At 37.8% G+C, this 20,452-nt stretch overlaps 1 protein-coding gene across 1 annotated transcript; it reads left to right on the forward strand.

The window, feature by feature from the left end:
• The first annotated feature begins 16,904 nt into the window (after window positions 1-16,904).
• On the forward strand, window positions 16,905-19,904 carry LOC146139880 (toll-like receptor 7). The gene is made up of 2 exons (XM_083392546.1): window positions 16,905-19,146; window positions 19,426-19,904. Exons 1-2 carry the CDS (start codon window positions 16,905-16,907, stop codon window positions 19,902-19,904), a joined length of 2,721 nt encoding a protein of 906 aa, XP_083248672.1.
• Window positions 19,905-20,452: the final 548 nt, after the last annotated feature.

Consider the following 20,452-nt stretch of genomic DNA (forward strand, 5'->3'; position numbering starts at 1 on the left):
ACCTTTGTGGCATTTTGACAATTTACCAAAAATAAATAGCCTATTGACCTAGGTACTTATAGTGTTACATCTTCGTACTTCTTCCGTCGCCTGGCGTGATATGAAAAGAAATGCATAAAACGTTTTAATCCGAAAAGTTGCATTACGTAACGCTATAGCTTATGCTTCGTTAGCCTAAACAGAAATTTATGCCACCGTTTGTTTGTTTTTTTTCACTACAATACGATTTTTCGGTGCCAAATTATTATTATTGGGTAGGTTTGTTGTAACCTACTATGTAAGTTTGCTCATGCCTTTAAAACAAGTTTGCCGATGCCTTTTCGGCAATGTAATAAAAACTAGAAATGAAATTTAAAAGAAATGCCGATATATTCCAAAAAAATCGCGCTCGCCTCCCTCGCCAGGTGCGCCCGGACTTAAAAGGTTAACAAACGCGAAACTAGAATACCAATTAAAGTTATCGCATTTTCTCAATGTAGTTTTATTACACTTTTCATTAGTAGTTTGTATAACGAAAAATGGATTCGAATTTTAAACTGAACAAACGTTTTTGTATCGCGCTTCGCGTCAACACTTTGTTACTGCCTCCTTAAATGTAATTAAACACGTTTTCAACTGCAAAAAAAATCCAAGGCCCGCCTGATTTACAGCTGGTGTAACATTTCAATAACACAATTCTTAGTTAACATTTTGTGCGGCCCGCAGAGACCTTTTTGAGTTTCGCTAGTGCCCGCGACTAAAAAAGGTTGCCGGCCTATGATTTAAAGTCTTTGGCGCAGAAAGTTGTATTTTTCCTGGTAATGACATAACCTTGTGAAAAAATGTATGGATATTAGGAATTATTTAGGAATTCTTTTATGTTGAGACAGCGACAAAACTGGATTTCGTTATGAAACAATATGTGAATTGTCAGCTATATTAATTGCAGTAGCGCAAAGCAGTTTGCACAAGTGTGCTTAAACCTTCAAGCAATTATTGTTTTATGTCATTTATATGTTCTGTTACCTATACATGCCTTAGGTTTTTAATAGCCACCTACGTCATTAATTTAGTTCAATTTATACACAAGCTCATGTAAATTCCTATAGTGAGTGTGATAGACAACCTAAAATATGACTGAAAGCTCATCGAAACGAAAGTGCAGACAATAAGATGTTAAGGTACACCGAGCGTACTTACAATGAAAATCCCCATTTCGTCCTTTGTGCTATCTAGGATAAATTATATCTCTTTCAACAACTTGGTGTAATCGTAACCACTGTAGCCTATAACGCTTGTTCTATCTCAGCTTAATTTTGTTTATTAAATTTAACTGATGTGCGAGTCGAGACTTGGAACGCAGGGCAAGTGGGCCTGAACCGGGGATTATTCGGGGGCAACAGTGCCCTGGAAAGCCTACCAATAGTTGCGTATTAAAACAAATTACTGAAGCTTTAAAACATATTACCTCATGTTTCAAAAAATATTCCAAAAATGTTTGCCCATATAGACATAAATGTGGAGCAAATCGCTACTTAACCCATCCTCGCACAACTTTTTAGGTAGGACAGTGTTACGTCATTGAATGGCTAATGCTCTGTTTTATATAAGTGTCATCGTATCAATATCACCCCTGGCTGACTATAGACCTAGTTAGAAATTCCACAATACCCAATGGAAAGGTCTATCAACAACAATTTCTCGCCCATCTGCGTGTAATACACGCAAGTAGACATTAGCGAAGTACAATAAGTATGTCAATGAATTGTTGGTAATTTGCGCTTTAGTTTTAGACGAATACCTATGTTCGTTATTTTGATTATTTGTTTAAAGCAGCACCCTGTTTGTGTTCTTTAAGCGAACACGTCACTACGCTGCTTCTTTTCATGCCATCTTATGTAATGCAATTACCCTTTCAGTTACTATATAGAATACAACCGCTTGCGGAAGTAGATAAGCAATTTCACAAAGTGTAACCAATGAATAGAAAGAAGGAAGAGGCAAGCGTTGTGTACGACAGACAATTTTAAACCAACGGCCTATATTTAAGTGGGGTAAAGAAAAAGGAAGTTAAACTAGAACTTGAAGAAAACCCCAAATAGACTATTACGAATGTTTTACGGTTAATTTCGTTGTTAGCCAGAAACCAGCAAGGTCGATTAATGTGAGGCTAAATAGCTTAAAATGACTAGAGCCTTGAATATAACATTAAAAAAAGGTATTACTCCGAATTCGGTAGCTTTATTTGTGCTTTTATGTTTTTCGGCTTTCGATCGTTGTGCGTTGTACCGCTTGATTTTTGGGTTGTGAGTTTTATGTCGTTTCTTACTAATCTGCTGTTTTGTTTTGCCTTTTTTATTTTACATTTTTAATATTTTAATATTTTATACAATTTAGTTGTACGAAAAACTGATGATGCCGTTCATTTATATGGCGAAATGCATAAGTTTTAGTCCTTGCTGACTGATTGTTGTTCAAAACGCTGCGCTTCTCAAGCTATTCTAAAGTTAAACTATAAGGTTAATATACTGCAGGAAAAAAACAACAAGTTTTGTGAGAAAAAAGTGGAAAGCGAAATAGACTTGATAAGATAAACCTTGATTTTTAGCTGTGTTAACACTGAAATTAATACAACTGAATTAGTTCATATTCTTTTGAGCTTCGTATTTTTGAAACTTGTGAAACATTGTGTATTTGACTTTCAGGTGTCAATAGTTCTAAAATGCATCTGATCTCATCACTATTTTTGTTGTTCTTCTTGCTAAACTGTCTACATCTCTTGGTCAACGGAAATGTTGCAAAAGATATTAAATTTGCCGATTATTATCAATGTGAACCTCTCGCCAATAAAACGTTCTATAAAATCGCGTCAACCTCTGCTAAAAGAGCCTTTCGCCAAATGGGTTTTCCAAATTGGACAAAAGAGTCGCTTCCACAAATTGACTGCTATAAACGTGGAATTCAGACAATTCCACGCCTTCTCGACTCGAAGGTCGAGGTGCTTTTGCTCAACAACAATCTGATAATGTACGTGGGTTCAGATGATTTGTCAAAGTATACGTCCCTCATAGCCCTTGACTTGAGCGGCAACTGTCAGAAAGAAACTAGTCGTGACCAACCATTGTGTGGTGGTCACATGCGGTTCCACCCTTCAGCGTTTTCTCACCTCTTAAGACTGAAGTTCCTCGACTTGAACCACAACTTAATGCTGACGATGCCGAAAAACCTCCCGAGGTCGCTAGAAGTGTTGATAATTGACGATACCTTCATGGGGCCAATTTTCGAACAGCAACTGTCCGTGCTGACAAACCTCGACGCGATTAGCTTGCAGGGAAACTGCAATCAAGCGCAGGCTGCCAGTCAGTGTCCCAGAAATTTCACTGTTCACGGAACTCCTTTTATGAACGGCAGACTTCGTTTTTTCGATGGAGGCTACAACAACAATTTCGAACAGCGGGGGTCGGTGCCAACACATTTGTTTTCAAAAAGCATGGAGTTCATATTGTTAGAAAGAAATCCTATACACTTGCTCGACAGAAAAGACTTTAATGAAACATTGAAACTGGCCGTTTTAGATTTATCATGGACGTCAAAGTTTACTTTCATTCCCTTGAAGATTATGCCGGGCGCTTTGGAAGGCTTGCAGCATTTAAAAAAACTAAACCTAGCGGGTAATATGCTGACTACTCTACCCAAAGACTTTCTTGTGAAAAACAAAAATCTTGAAGAATTGAATCTAGATTTTAACTGCTTCAAGTTATTAACGTTAAACCCGACCATGATACCCTTTTTGCCAGAATTAATGAATTTATCTCTTCTTGCAAACAATCGATGCCTAAGCGAAGCGTATTATCCTAAACCACTACAAGTAGGCGAACTTATTCTGGGAAAGGCGTTTCGCAACTTTCCAGCTCTTCGCACTTTAGTGCTTGGACCGACATACAACCAAAAGCATTATGATCAGTATGCCACATACGGAATAACGTATAAAAATGTCACCGCGCGCAGTTTTGCGGTTCTTGCAAATCTTAGTCATTTTGAAAATCTTATCTTGGGCTGTTGTGGTATTACAAACTTTGACATGAACGCACTAAACAGATTGAACAATTTAAAAACGATCGATCTGGCCTTAAACAAAATCATGTCTATTTACCACGGAAGGCCCAACGTTAAAATACAAGAAAGTCTTAACAATGCTTCCACGCCGAAAGAACAAGGTATTTACGAGTTCAACATGTTTGTATTGCGACGAAATTACTTACAAAAAATAGAAAGTCGGACCTTTGGAGGAAAACCAATTGCTCACCTTCTAGACCTGAGTCACAACGATATTTTGTATGTAGAAAAATACTCCTTTTCTTCGCTTAAAAATCTAAAGAAAGTTGACCTGAGTCATAATCCAATCCGGGCAATATCGTATTGGGCATTTCAAGGACTGTCAAATATGGACATTTCCGTTTACGGATCCTTTTTTGACCCTGGAATGACATTGAACTTTTTAACCGAAATACAGAATCGAGTCAATTTGACAATCGGCGGTGGCGACAGTGGGCTGTACTCCTTTTTGAACTGCTGTTTAAGTCACAACGTTAGGTTTAGAAACGTGCAGAATCTTAATATTTCTAACATTGCAATTCCAAGCTACATTTTTTTGCAAAACGATTTCAAGTACGCCATGTTTCCTGCAATTACGAGGTTGGTTTTGCACAATGTAAATTTAAGATGGGGACTAAACGGTAACCTTCTGAAAGGCACACCATCAATCACTTACTTAGACATTAGTCAAAATTATCTGGAATTGTTTCCCTACGCTGCGCTTTATGATTTGCCAGTCTTGGCCACATTATACATAGATCGAAACCTAATCGATTCTCTAAACACTTCGCTGACGTGGTGCTGTCCTCATCTTGAGAAGCTAATAATTAAACACAATATTATTAAATCTATAGCACCGAAGTCGCTAAACCTGTCGAAATTATACCATCTCGATATCTCGTTTAACAAACTTCAGGATTTGTCGCCATTAGTGTTTACGAAACAGGTTTTGTCCAAAATAAAATACTTGGATCTTCGCGACAACTCAATGTCTTGTCACTGCTCCATGAGTGAAAATTTTGGGTGGCTGATACGCTCAAACATGCTTGATCGCCACATCTTTGTATACGGTTTCCGACCTTTCTGTCCAACCCAGAGGTCTGAATATTTCGGCGGCTGTCTAATGTGCGATACAACAGAGGGAAAACGTGTAACTATTTTTACTTATAGCTTGTCCTACTTTTGTCATTATAACTCAGCCTTGCTTAGCATGTTAGTATCCTGCGTAGTTAATCTAATTATGTGTGTTGGAGGCCTAATCGGTTTTAGCAAAAAAGTTAAATTACTTGTTGCAAAAACAGTGCACAAGAAAATACGGAATTGGAATGTTGATTCCGCTATGCTTTCAGATAACCAATCTGTTGACACTGCTGATAGCAGTTTGATATACGCACATCACGCTTTCGTAATTTATGACTCCAACAATATGTCAGTTGTTGATTTTGTGGAGAATCACTTTGCTCAAAAACTGCAGCACGGCACTCCAAGGCTGGAAATCGGGATTATGGGCCAAAACGACTTTTGCGGAATCACGCCCCTTAACCAGCTTCTTTTGCGAATGCAGTCCAGCCGAAAAACCATCCTTATCTTGTCCAAGAACTTTGGCCTTTCTCGCAAGTGCAAGTATATAATATCGGTGTTAGAAGATTGGTCGTTTTCTGGAAACCGCGATCGCTGCGTGATAGTGAACTTCGAACAGGGCGCCGGCTGCGGTTCCTTTGTCAAGTTTAAAGCAAGGAAGCATCCACACAGCGTTGTGCAGTATCCAGGATCTGTTGAAGACCTGGAACTGTTTTGGGAAGAGTTGCGGACATCAATTTTACTCTGAAACTCTCATTTCAAATCACCTGTTGTAAACCACTTAACTTTAGGATAGTTTACCTTTGCCAAGTAGGTCAAACCAACAAATCTCGAACGTTCCTGAATTATGGATGAAAAAATTGTCCTAATATTATTGTTAGAAATAGACCCGGGCTGAATATTTAATTTCTGTTTTATGCTATATTTAAAGACAAAACAAAGACTTATTTAATTGTGCAATATATCATTTTTTCTGTTTTTGTTTAATTTTCTTGTAAGACCAATTGATTTGTTTATCGACTTCTTGCTTCAGGCTACCTAACTCGTTGTTTATATTATTTAAGTCCACACTTGGATATTTAGTGTGCACAATTGGCTGATAGTAATTTTCAAAAATTTGGTTTTAATGTAAACCTAATCTAAACTGTAAATCTCTTTATAAATGATAATTTAATTGAAAAATACATTTTGTTTGTCGCCATTAAACGTGCATGAGTTCCATTTAATAGTGAAAGTTACAGTACTGGAGTTTATAAACGAAAATGGCCTGAAACTATTATAACTCGATTTCAAATTTATGCGGTCATTAGCGTAACAGAAAAATACTTTACAATCTCACCCCTATTTAAAATTGCGCACCCTTTTTTGGTTGATTCGTCGCTTTGGCAAATCAAAAAAAACAGTTTTGGGCTATTTACAACTACAAAAAAGCACTTCCGTTTTACACACATTTTCAAAACATTAAAGGACAGTCATTATTCTTTACGTGATTTTGGTGGAATTATTTATAATGTATTTATTGTCCTAAGTTGCGTAATTTTTAGTCATTCGTACAATGTGTAAACAAGAAAAATGCGTAATGGTCTTCTATAAAACATTTCATAATATATAGATAAATATGTTTGAGTAAGAAAACTTAAAATAAGATTCATGACAGGCGACATTTAGAAATGTTACTGTGAGACCCAAATATATGACAAATTATGAATAATCGGAATAGAATGAAACGGGAGTGGTTGACTTACTTGCAAGGATAGTTATTTGAAAAGCATCTTTATAATTTGAAAAACATCTTGATCATTTGAAACACATTTTTAGAACACATAAAATTACAGCGTGAATGGCGCAACACAATGGAAACGAAATAAAATGAGGTGCATAGAATGAAATGTAAATGTAAAGCAAAACTTCATGACAAGGGACTGCGTGAAGCAAGCGAAATAAAAAGTGGAAGTGAAAAAACGCGAGTGATAGATTTGAAAGTTACTGTGACCTATAGCTTTTATTGAGAAGCGTCCTGTTTGAACCCAGGTTCTTTGAATTAAACACATTCTTAATGGCTGCATTTAAGTATGGCACAAGTTGACCTGGAGAGACTTTCAGCTTTAATATGTGGGGTTAAGTATTAACTGTATTTAGCCTAGTAGCATTGCTTAACCTAAATTCAGGAAGTTCGTCATACTATTGATTAATTATATTATTAGCGAAGGCGTACAATTCGTCAAAATTAAATTTCGCATATTTTAAATATTGTTTTCTACAAGCCATGTCATTAACATGTATATAAAATACGAATTATCTCATATATTATTTCTTATTTCTTTTCATCTTATTGTGCGTAATGTTAATAGTGAAAAAATCTGTTTAATAATTATATTGAACACAGTTTGCATGGCTAAGGATCGCATTTGCGGAAATCCCAGCAGAGTATAGAATTCACATGGTTTCGATCTAAGCGCCCAACATCGAAACCTCACTTGATCAAGCGACCCATGGTAAATTTATTGAATTAGACGCACACGGAAACTGATGAGCGCCTGTCAGGACACAATAGGTCGCCCGCTTTCCCAGTCCTGGGCTTTTGTCCGCAGAAAGTCCCGTGGTAACAATGTTTCGCCGTTGAACCGCCACATCACTTTTGTCCATATGGGGCATTTGAGTTTTCGTATTAGGAGCCCTTATCTCGTCTTTCTCGGTTTTCTTAAGGCCTTTTAAGTCTCGAATCGACCTCTGATATGCGATGGTCTGACGCAGGCTTTGATCGAGGTTTATTGAATAGCGACAGAGACGTGTCGCTGTCTCCTTTCTCATGACACCTTTCAGATCTTTAAGGAAGCTGTAGAAGATATCTGGGTCGCCATCAAGTGCCAAGAGGCGGTTGTTTTCAAAGCAGCGCATTTCTCTTGAAACCTTTTCACTTGAAAAGATCAAATACCGTGATTAGCCCAAATGTAAACTCGCATACATACAATGACCAGTGGCATGAGGTTGCGTTGCTAGCAATTTTCCCCGTTAATCGTGCAAGTAAAGAGTTATTTTTCTCATGTTTGAATGTAAGCGAACAAATCAATCCAAACGTTTAAGTTTGCCTTTAGATTTAACTGTGAATAAACAATGACAATTGGTGGTATAACAAATTTAGCTTTTTTGACAATTGTCTGTATGTTTCGGAGGCTTGCGTGCCAATTTTTATTAGGTTGCGTGCCACATTTGACACACGTGCCTCATGTTCGACTCCCCTGGTTTAAGCAATATCGATCCGAGCATGGCACCAACGTTTTACCCTAATAGCGAAGAAAGCGCAGTTTAAGGAAACACCTTTGAACTTATAAGTCATCAGAAAAGTGAAGTTAATCGTACAGAAAATATCTCAATTAGATTCTTAAAAATCTAAAGTTCAAATCCTCCATGAATAGGGAAATGTATAGGCACATATATCATACCAGTAAATGTCGAAAAGCGTCTCCTGGTTTCCGATTCCCTCTTCGCTCCTCCCGGCGCTCGATCTCTGATCTGCATCTTCTATCACCTGGAGAATGTAGCTCATCCTGTACGGCCACTGATCCGTCAGGATTACCCATCTAACGAGTTCCTCGGCGAACTCCTGGCACCTACGACCTGTTTGCAGACGTTTTGTTACAAGATTTAAGTTATATGGTCCTGCTTTCACCATTTGTTTAATCTTAGCCTTACATCGTATAACTTCGGCATTTTAGATCAGTGCTACACAACATGGGATCGCGACCTTCCTAGGGTAACATAACAAGTTATAAAGGTCGCCTTAAATTATAAATTTAGCTCGCATACAATTGATTTATGTCTTTACAGATAATGTCACAAGTTATGCATAAGTTATTTGTTTAAGATATTAAGTCTTTGGTTGTTGCAGTATGCAGCGTTACTCTAAAGCAGGGGTAACTTCTCTAGTCGGCGGGCCTGATATGGGAAAATGAAATAGCGGGCCGGATTCCTGATCGATATGTTAATTGTATTTCGAATGCCATAGCCTACATTCTACATGTTTTGTCGCACAATGGCGGCTGATGTTGTTCTCTTTAAACACGGCAACACTTTCATTTTACAGCAAACATGCGGCTTTGTTGCCGAGTTAAGTACAAAAGTACTTCGGCAACCAATCATTGTTAAATTTGCAATTTTACGTTTCTCGGCAAAATCCAAAGGAAAATATTGATTGAAAATTCAAAATCTAATTTGAGAACACACAATATGGCACCATGACAAAATAAGAACTTAATCGTCTGAATAAGACATAAATCGAAATAAATCCGAAATTCTTTGGAATAATTCAATGAAACATTCACACAAATGTGTGTTAATAACTGAGATCTAGCCCTTCGAAGCTGCTTTTTGACCAACGACTACGGCTTACGTATAATTAGTACACCGAAAGCCATCGCAGACTCGCCGAATCTGTTGATCTATGATACAAGCAGAGCAGGCTAGAAAAACAACTAACCTGTAGTGAGGTTCGAACTCACGACCTCCGGTCAAGCCGGGACCGTCGCTCTACCAACTGAGCTATGCAGGCTCAGAAGGGAACGAGTAGAGAAACAACCATGCGCTAATGCTTGCTCAATCTGTTAGTACAAGCAACCTCATAGAAGGGGATCCACAGTACTATATCATTTAATCAATGATATAATGTCAAAGCGCAAATATTAAACATTGCGTTATCGTGTTTCAAAAGATGTAACGACATAAATACAACGGCAATATTGCAAAAACAATATAATTTCGCGCAAAAAAATTTCGACTCCCCCTGTTGCTATAGCCTGTTATAATTTATAAAATATGAATGAAAATAGTCCGAAAGGGCGATAGCTTTTATCGTTTATCTATAAGTTAATTTAATAGGGAGGTGATACCGTGGATTTTCAAAAAAGGAACTATAGAAGATTCGCGCGCGAAAAATTTTTGCAGTTTTAATGTTAAAGTTGGCAAAAAACAGAGTTTGTATGTAGGAATTATGCCTAACCCAAACGAAACCATTAAAATCACTGCAAAAAGTTAAAATATTGAAGTCGAGCTCGCGCCCCCTTAGAATTGCTTGGCGCCCCCTCGGTTAAGAACCGCTGTTTTAAACATTATTTGTCATCTTTATTGTCTTTAGTTATGCTTTATTATTACATCATAGCTTGTTTTATGATGTCTATTGTGACATCATAAAGCATCTATTATTTTGTACTACCTGCTATCAGCGAATCGTTCGCATTAGTTAGAACAGGGTGGTCCAAACTCAGTTGCCATTTCAGCCAAAATGATCTGGTTAATTAAACCTTTTTTCGCGAAATGATAACGTCTTTGTAATTTAGCGATTGGGGCTTATGCAACATCTCATTTACACGTACATTCTACGATTATAAAATGCAGTCTTCTAATTAAAATTTTTGTCAAATACGCAAATTTCTCGCGCTTCGCGCACACCAGTTTTCACAGTCTCATAACATTCGATTTGATTTGCGCACAAGTCCGACGACAGAAGCAAGTTTCTGGAGCGCATCTGTCTTTCGATATTACTTTGTGACGTTATCTTTAAACATTTCATGCCTCGACCAATGAAAAACGTTGATCCGCTCCTGGTACGTATTTAGTCTACTTTATGTGGCCCGCAAAGAATACGCAAGAAATATTGTGGCCCGCGATGCAGTCAACCGTGGACCACCCTGAGTTAGAAGGTTGTTACATTAGAAAGAATCGTGACTGCACTAGTGTATTACAAGAAATATGGGTCAACTGACTCTTGAAATTTTATAGGGCCGCGAAATATCAAAATAATTGCAACGGGTCCGCCAGGCAAAATTTTTAGAAAAGTTTGGGAACCGCTGGGTTAGAGAATGTGTTAGCGTTGAAGTTATTAGGAGAGTTAGTGATGTACTTAGGGTAGGGGTTTAGGGTTAGGTAAAATGTTTTATATGCCCTATTCTGGTCATTTAGATCTTATTCCGACGGGTTTATGACTTATTCTGATTTAGACGGTTTTACGACTATTATGTATTAGTCCATTTTGGTCTTTTTCCGAACTGTGTGTTATTTCGACGTTGATATTGTTTTGTTTCGTTCTTATGATTGTAGTCCCAAAACAAAAAACTAAAGAATAACTAACAATCACTATTATTTGATGTAGTAAGCCAGTAGTGGAGGGATTGCGGCCGCGGGCCACATTATCATGTAAGACCGGAAACTGACTGCGGGCCGCTTAAATTCCCATCTTGGGCCATATGTTGCCCGCCCACGCTCTAAAATTTTGTACAAAAGCGAAACTGAAGCACTTGTTACTATTGCAAAATTATAAAAAGACTAAACTCTTATGGGGTGGATGATTTGGTTCATAAACATGTTTAAGGAAAATATTAAGGTCAGACGATAAAACAATGCATTTTGTCAGACCGGTCATTCGAGAAACACAACAATGGTTGGTGAATCACGTGAAATTTGTATGGTTAAAACGGAAAGAGTGATGCATTCGGGATTCCCTGGTATATGTGGCGCAGTTAGCTACTCAAGTTTCCCAAGAGATTGTAGAAAAAAGGCAAATCCAACTATTTCGTAGTGAATCCGCAACGTTTTTAATTGTGTATTACAACAAACTGTAAAATATAACCTGTAAAACCTTAAAGGCGTCGAAATAGTAAGTCCCACTACGCTTTGTTTTTGCTATTACAAAAAGTAAGGTTTTGCAATCCAATCTTGGCGAGCAACCGTCTATAAAATAATGCTATTTAAGTGGGCGCTATTAATCTATGTACGGTAGCCTACTACAACATTGGCAGTAAATCTGGACCTCAAAGCTCGATGATTGTGATCATAGGCGCCCGCACGGAGGCGCAAGGGGGGGGGGGGGCACCTCCCTCCGGTGGAATTTCAAAATGCGATTAGTAGTATTATTTATAAGTGTAATATGTATTACTTATGAAGGTTAAAAATATTATAAATTATCCATTGCCCCCAGTGGCGTATCCAGGGGGGCGGGAGTTCTTACCCCCCTTTTTGTAAGTGATATTATCGTTTTTTGTTCGTTTTTGTCTTGATTTAACAAACTGTTCGAAGCGGCGTGGTTTTTAAGTAATTGGTTCACGCGTTTTAATCTAATGCGAAGCCAAATCAAGCGCAAAACGCCATTTTTCGTCTTTTGTTTGGTCGACCGTAAACGCTGGATAGTTTTTCTCTTTCGTTATTTGTTTAGGTTGACTGATTAGCAAACGTGTATTCGACATCTGACAACCCTAATCAAACCTTCTTTCCATTTTTCTCGCTGAAGTTATACGCAGTATGTTCCTCGCTGTTGGGTCTCTGCGCTAATAACTGATGTGTGCGTTCAAAGTCTCCATTTTTAAGTAATAATAGTTAACCCAATATTATGCTCTACTCTGAGACCACGTGCTAAGTGTGCAATGGACACAACTTATTTCCCTCAACCGCAGCTTGTACGTTAGCTGAATTGGCACACAGCTCGGCGGAGATGTTGCGCTAATCGTGGCATAATAACACCCGGAAAAAACGATATTTGTTTAGTATTGCAGGTGGTGTAATGCGTACTTGTAATTTAGCAGTGGTTCCGTTCATGGAACTTGAAAACTGCGCTGCTGATAGTGGAATTATGTGTGATTCTACCACAATTAATCACACATATTTTACGGTCTTGGTTGTGTTTTTTTTTCCTGAAGTTAACGATTGTACACTAAGTGGTTTTGCAGCTGGCGCCTGACAGAAGTGTCGTCGATGCACGTGCTCGCTTTTTCTGGACGAATATTTGGCTGTTTCTGATTAGTTTTTTTATCACGTCTTGCAATTACCATTCTATGACGTCATACTGTCACTGTTTTATGACGTCATTGCTTATTAACGTCGGACGAAAAATAGGGGAATTCCCTAAGTTGAAAATTCAGGACCCCCATTTTTGATTTTCTGGTTACGCTCCTGATTGCCCCCCCTGGAAATTTTTTTGCGGGCGCCCCTGATTGCGAATTTTGCGTTCGTAACATAGATGTTGTATGAAACTGATTTGTAATTATTTTGACATGTAATTTTTTTACCTGCAGGTTAACAATTCTTGAAATTAGATTATGTTGCGAGATGAACCAATTTGTGAAACATTAAAGAGGGCATATACCCAACCGGCATACGATTGGTTAAGTGTGGATCTTACTAGTCGTATATCGTTATAAATTTTACCCTTACTTTTCGTAACTGGTGACTTGGGTTCATTGTTTCCACCAACAGCACTTTTGGCAGTAACTGAGATTTTTGCAACCGTTTGTGCTGAAGTAAGCTTTCTTTAATTCCTACGCAAAAAAGGGTCACTTTTCCGAATGCTTTTTCAATTGTCATAGCTACATTTTTAGAAAATATATCATAAGTTCCCGACGTTTACCTCTTTTTCTTTGAATTTAATTATCACCGTAGTGAGCGAGAGGACATTGAATATTCGTTTGATGCTCCGCGGGTTGCCATGGAGATAGCTCCTGATTTTTGGTTCATTCAGAAATGCCCTGATAAAACGCGTGTCGAGCTAAATATTTCTGTTTAATCACCAATATATTTTTTTAATGTAGGCCTAGGTACTTTTGTGAGATTTATCACAGTAGGGCTGCGGAATCAGAGCCCGACTCGATCCCGACATACGCAGTATTTTTCACCGACGTTATGTCGGTAAGTGTTGTTGTATGACACCCATATAAGTGGATTGCTGTAGGCCACTGCTCCAAACTTTTTAATAAGCGACCCCAATTTAAATAAATTAAAAACAAAAATGACACCGCGACCCCATTTTGTTTTCAGATAGGAATATAAATATATATATAATAGTGCTGAAACTAAGTAACACAAGCGAATGTGAGTAAATTATATACATTTCCAGAGAAATGTGGCATGCATATGTGCATCAAAATGATTTTTTTTAGAAAGTTTTATTTAAAATATGAATTTGAATTTAGCACAAGAACGAACACAAAAATTTTACACCAGTTTTTGAAAACGCGTCCCAGTTTGCATAAGCATATAACTGTCATGACTTCCAAGCGATTATAATGTTTCATTTTTAATATGCTCATTGCTCTTAAGAGTTAAAAACACCTATTTTATGTAGAAGAAACAAAAGCTTATACGTTTATTAGTATGAGGTCTTTGTAAAGAAAATAAAATACATAAATCATACTACAACAGCAAAAATATAATAGGCTATGGCGACCCCAGAAAAATTTTAGGCGACCCCACTTGGGGTCTGGTTGGAGACCACTGCTCTTGGCAACATTGATTATGATATGGGGATGTGTGGGATACAGAATTATTCAGTCGGAGCCGAACACTGGGCTTAAGGTCGGTTTATTTGACTAAAGTCGTACTAGACCATTTTTCGGCCGAAGTCGGACTCGGGTGGCTTCAAAACTGACTCCTCTGCCCTGATGTGACATGTTATCTCTTTGAATATAGAGAGTTTAGCATTTAGCTCAACAAGATTTTTCCTATAGAAATGCAAGAGGGGACACCTTATATTTCCATAAATTATAATATTAGATAATTATCTCAGCGAAAAAAAACGCAACAAGTTGACATACGAGGTCGGAGGAAAGAATTTGGGTGACCAGTAGTCTAATAATGTCGCAAAAATCCACAAACCTGCAAGCGAACATGAACTCTTTAGGGGTTTGTTCGTTCAATTTACGTCTCTCCAAATTTATACCCTTCATAAGTTGCAAATAATTAATCACTTGGTATAAACAGTAAGACATTACGCAAAGTTTCGCGAAAGACAAGTAAGTGTGGTTTAGGCACCCACCCTCATTGTGATCAATAGGACCACAATCGACCATCAAACGCATTACCGTCGTTCGAGTCTAAAAAAAATAGTTATTTGGTGAACAGTAGACAAAAATCAAATAACAGACTTAAAAACCATGCAAATTCTATAGTTTAGTTTTCATCAACCCAAAGCGGTTGGTGCTTAGATGTGTTTCATTGAATTAACACACCAAGTGTGGCCGATTGGATAACATAGTTTCACAATCCAAAAGTGGAGGGAGGCACTTGCCCCCTCTGGAATTTCAAAATGTGATTATTATTACTATTGTTTTTAAGTTGTAATTTGTCAAAGAGGCGGCGGGCCGGATAACTTATATCGGCGACCGGATCCGGCCCGCGGGCCGAAGGTTGCCGACCCCTGGTCTAGACTTTGCTGAGCAAGTGGGCCTGATCTGGGCTTATTCGGCAAAGCTAGTGCCCCGGAAAGCCTAATGTTAAACCAACAGTTGCATATTACATATGCTTGCTTAGACTTTGTTATCTCATGTTTTAACAAATATTTCAAAAATGTTCCCCATATTAACTTAGAAGTGGAGCAAGTCGATATACTTACCTCATTCTTGCACAAATTTTCAGGTGTATACAGTGTTACGTCGTTGAATGGGTAATGCTCTGTTTTATATAAGTGTCATCGTATGAATATCATCCCGGCTTACTATAGTTACAAATTCAATGGAAAAGTCTATCAAAGACAATACTTGCCCTTCTGAGCGTGATACACGCAAGTAGACATTACTGAAGTACAATAAGTATGTCAATGAATTGGTTGTAATTTACGCTCTAATTTTAGACGAATCCTTATGTTCGTTATTTTGATTATTGTTTATAGAACTGCACCCTGTTTCTGCTCTGTAGGCGCACACGTCAGTAGGCTACGTTGCGTCATTTCAGGGCATTTTATTTAATGCAATTTCCCTTTCAGTTGCTATATAGAATTCAACCGCTTGCTGATGTAGATAATCAATCTTACAAAGTGTAACCAATGAATAGAAAGAAGGAAGAGGCAAGCGTGGCGTACGCAAGACAATTATAAATCAACGGCCTATAGTTAAGTGGGGTAACGAAAAAGAAAGTTGAATTAATTGAAGGATATCCCGATTAGGCTATTGCGAATGTTTTAGTGTAATTTCGTTGAGCTATAGACATCAACAAGATCAATGAATGTGAGGCTAAATGACTTAAACTGACCAGAGCCTTAACTAACATTAAAAAAATGATATTAGGCTACCCAGGGTTCGGTATAGCTTAATTTTTGTGCTTTTGTGTTTTTCGGCTTTCTTTGTACCGGTACCGCTTTATTTTTAGGTTGTGAGTTTTATGCCGTTTCTTGCTAATCTGCTGTTTTGTTTTGCCTTTTTTATTTCACATTTTTAGTATTGTAATAATTTTTACAATTTATTTCTACAATAAACTGATCATTCCATTTATTTATATGGCGAAATACATAAGTTTTAGTCCTTGCTGACTGATTGTTGTTTAAAGCGGTGCGCTTCTCAAGCTTTTATAAAGTAAACTAGGGCCAATATACTGCAGAAAAAAAACAAAAAAAAAAAACATTTGGTGAGAAAACAGAAAATCGAAATAAGCTTGATAAGATAAACCTTTTTTTTTATAAGCTTGATAAGATAAACGATTTTTAGCTGTGTTAACACTGAAATTAAGAAAACTGTATTAGATCATACCTCTTTGAGCTTCGTATTTTTGAAACTTGTGAAACATTGTGTATTTGACTTTCAGGTGTCAATAGTTCTAAAATGCATCTGATCCGATCACTAATTTTGTTGTTTTTCTGGCTAAACTGTCTACATCTCTTGGTCAACGGAAATGTTGCAAAAGATATTAAATTTGGCGATTATTATCAATGTGAACCTCTCGCCAATAAAACGTTCTATAAAATCGCGTCAAACTCTGCTAAAAGAGCCTTTCGCCAAATGGGTTTTCCAAATTGGACAAAAGAGTCGCTTCCACAAATTGGCTGCTATAAACGTGGAATTCAGAAAATTCCACGCCTTCTCGACTCGAAGGTCGAAGTGCTCTTGCTCAACAACAATCTGATAACGTACGTGGGTTCAGATGATTTGTCGAAGTATACGTCCCTCATAGCGCTTGACTTGAGCTACAACTGTCAGAAAGCACCCGGTGGTGACCAACCGTTGTGCGGTGGTCACATGCGGTTGCACCCTTTGGCATTTTCTCGCCTCTCAAGACTAAAGTTCCTTGACTTGACCCAAAACATAATGCTGACAATACCGAAAAATCTCCCGAAGTCGCTTGAAGTGTTGCTAATTGACAATACCTTTATGGGGCCAATTCTTGAATGGCAACTGTCCGTGCTGAAAAACCTCGACGCGATTTGCCTGGGGGGAAACTGCATTCAACCAGCCAGTCGATGTCCTAGAAATTTCACTGTCCACGGAAATCCTTTTAAGAACGGCAGACTTCGTTTTTTCGATGGAGTCTACAACAACAATTTCGAACAGCGGGGGTCGGTGCCAACACATTTGTTTTCAAAAAGCATGGAGTTCATATTGTTAGAAGGAAATCCTATACACTTGCTCGACAGAAAAGACTTTAATGAAACATTGAAACTGGCCGTTTTAGATTTATCATGGACGTCAAAGTTTACTTTCATTCCCTTGAAGATTATGCCGGGCGCTTTGGAAGGCTTGCAGCATTTAAAAAAACTAAACCTAGCGGGTAATATGCTGACTACTCTACCCAAAGACTTTCTTGTGAAAAACAAAAATCTTGAAGAATTGAATCTAGACTTTAACTGCTTCAAGCTATTAACGTTAAACCCGACCATGATACCCTTTTTGCCAGAATTAATGAATTTATCTCTTCTTGCAAACCATCGATGCCTAAACGATGCGCATTATCCGAAACCACCACAAGTAGGCGAACTTATTCTGGGAAAGGCGTTTCGCAACTTTCCAGCTCTTCGCACATTAGTGCTTGGACCGACATACAACAGAAAGTATTATGATAAGTATGCCAGGTACAGAATAACGTACAAAAATGTCACCGCGCGCAGTTTTGCGGTTCTTGCAAATCTTAGTCATTTTGAAAATCTTATCTTGGGCTGTTGTGGTATTACAAACTTTGACATGAACGCACTAAACAGATTGATCCATCTAAAAACGATCGATCTGGCCTTAAATAAAATCATGTCTATTTACCACTCAAATCGCCACGTTAAAATAAAACAAAGCCCTACGTCGATAGAAAGGGGATTTGAAAACATGTTTGTATTGCGAAACAATTACTTACATAAAATAGAAAGTCGGACCTTTGGAGAAAAAACATTTGTTCACTCTCTAGACTTGAGTTACAACAATATTCTGTATATTGAACAATATTCCTTTTCTTCGCTTAAAAATCTTAAGAAAGTTGACCTGAGTCATAATCCAATCCATGCAATATCGTATTTGGCATTTCAAGGACTGTCAAATATGGACATTTCCGTTTACGGATCCTTTTTTGACCCTGGAATGAAACTGGACTTTTTATCCGAAATACAGAATAGAGTCAGTTTGACAATCGGCGGTGGCGACAGTGGGCTGTACTACTTATTGAACTGGTGTCTAAGTCACAACTTTACGTTTGAAAACGTGCAGAAACTTGATATTTCCGACATTGCAATTCCAAGTTATCTTCTTTTGCAAAACGATTTTAAGTACGCCATGTTTCCTGCAATTACGAGGTTGGTTTTGCACAATGTAAATTTAAGATGGGGACTAAACGGTAACCTTCTGAAAGGCACACCATCAATCACTTACTTAGACATTAGTCAAAATAATCTGGAATGGTTTCCCTACGCTGCGCTTTATGATTTGCCAGTCTTGGCCACATTATACATAGATCGAAACCTAATCGATTCTCTAAACACTTCGCTGACGTGGTGCTGTCCTCATCTTGAGAAGCTAATAATTCAACACAATATTATTAAATCTATAGCACCGAAGTCGCTAAACCTGCCGAAATTATACCATCTCGATATCTCGTTTAACAAACTTCAGGATTTGTCGCCATTAGTGTTTACGAAACAGGTTTTGTCCCAAATAAAATACTTGGAGCTTCGCCGCAACTCAATGTCTTGTCACTGCTCCATGAGTGAAAATTTTGGGTGGCTGATACGCTCAAACATGCTTGATCGCCGCATCTTTGTATACGGTTTCCGACCTTTCTGTCCAACCCAGAGGTCTGAATATTTCGGCGGCTGTCTAATGTGCGATGCAACAGAGGGAAAACGTGTAACTATTTTTACTTATAGCTTGTCCTACTTTTGTCATTATAACTCAGCCTTGCTTAGCATGTTAGTATCCTGCGTAGTTAATCTAATTATGTGTGTTGGAGGCCTAATCGGTTTTAGCAAAAAAGTTAAATTACTTGTTGCAAAAACAGTGCACAAGAAAATACGGAATTGGAATGTTGAATCCGCTATACTTTCAGATAACCAGTCTGTTGACACTGCTGATAGCAGTTTGATATACGCACATCACGCTTTCGTAATTTATGACTCCAACAATATGTCAGTTGTTGATTTTGTGGAGAATCACTTTGCTCAAAAACTGCAGCACGGCACTCCAAGGCTGGAAATCGGGATTATGGGCCAAGACGACTTTTGCGGAATCACGCCCCTTAACCAGCTTCTTTTGCGAATGCAGTCCAGCCGAAAAACCATCCTTATCTTGTCCAAGAACTTTGGCCTTTCTCGCAAGTGCAAGTATATAATATCGGTGTTAGAAGATTGGTCGTTTTCTGGAAACCGCGATCGCTGCGTGATAGTGAACTTCGAACAGGGCGCCGGCTGCGGTTCCTTTGTCAAGTTTAAAGCAAGGAAGCATCCACACAGCGTTGTGCAGTATCCAGGATCTGTTGAAGACCTGGAACTGTTTTGGGAAGAGTTGCGCACATCAATTTTACTCTGAAACTCTCATTTCAAATCACCTGTTGTAAACCACTTAACTTTAGGATAGTATACCTTTGCCAAGTATAGGTCAAACCAACAAATCTCGAACGTTCCTGAATTATGGATGAAAAAATTGTCCTAATATTATTGTTAGAAATAGACCCGGGCTGAATATTTAATTTCTGTTTGATGCTATATTTAAAGACAAAACAAATACTTATTTAATTGTGTAATATATCATTTTTTCTGTTTTTGTTTAATTTTCTTGTAAGACCAATTGATTTGTTTATCGACTTCTTGCTTCAGGCTACCTAACTCGTTGTTTATATTATTTAAGTCCACACTTGGATGTTTAGTGTGCACAATTGGCCGATAGTAATTTTCAAAAATTTGGTTTTAATGTAAACCTAATCTAAACTGTAAATCTCTTTATAAATGATAATTTAATTGAAAAATACATTTTGTTTGTCGCCATTAAACGTGCATGAGTTCCATTTAATAGTGAAATTTACAGTACTGGAGTTTATAAACGAAAATGGCCTGAAACTATTATAACTCGATTTCAAA

The sequence above is a fragment of the Ascidiella aspersa genome, chromosome 6 (genome assembly GCF_963924565.1).
Source record: "Ascidiella aspersa chromosome 6, kaAscAspe10.2, whole genome shotgun sequence".
Lineage (NCBI taxonomy): Eukaryota > Metazoa > Chordata > Ascidiacea > Phlebobranchia > Ascidiidae > Ascidiella > Ascidiella aspersa.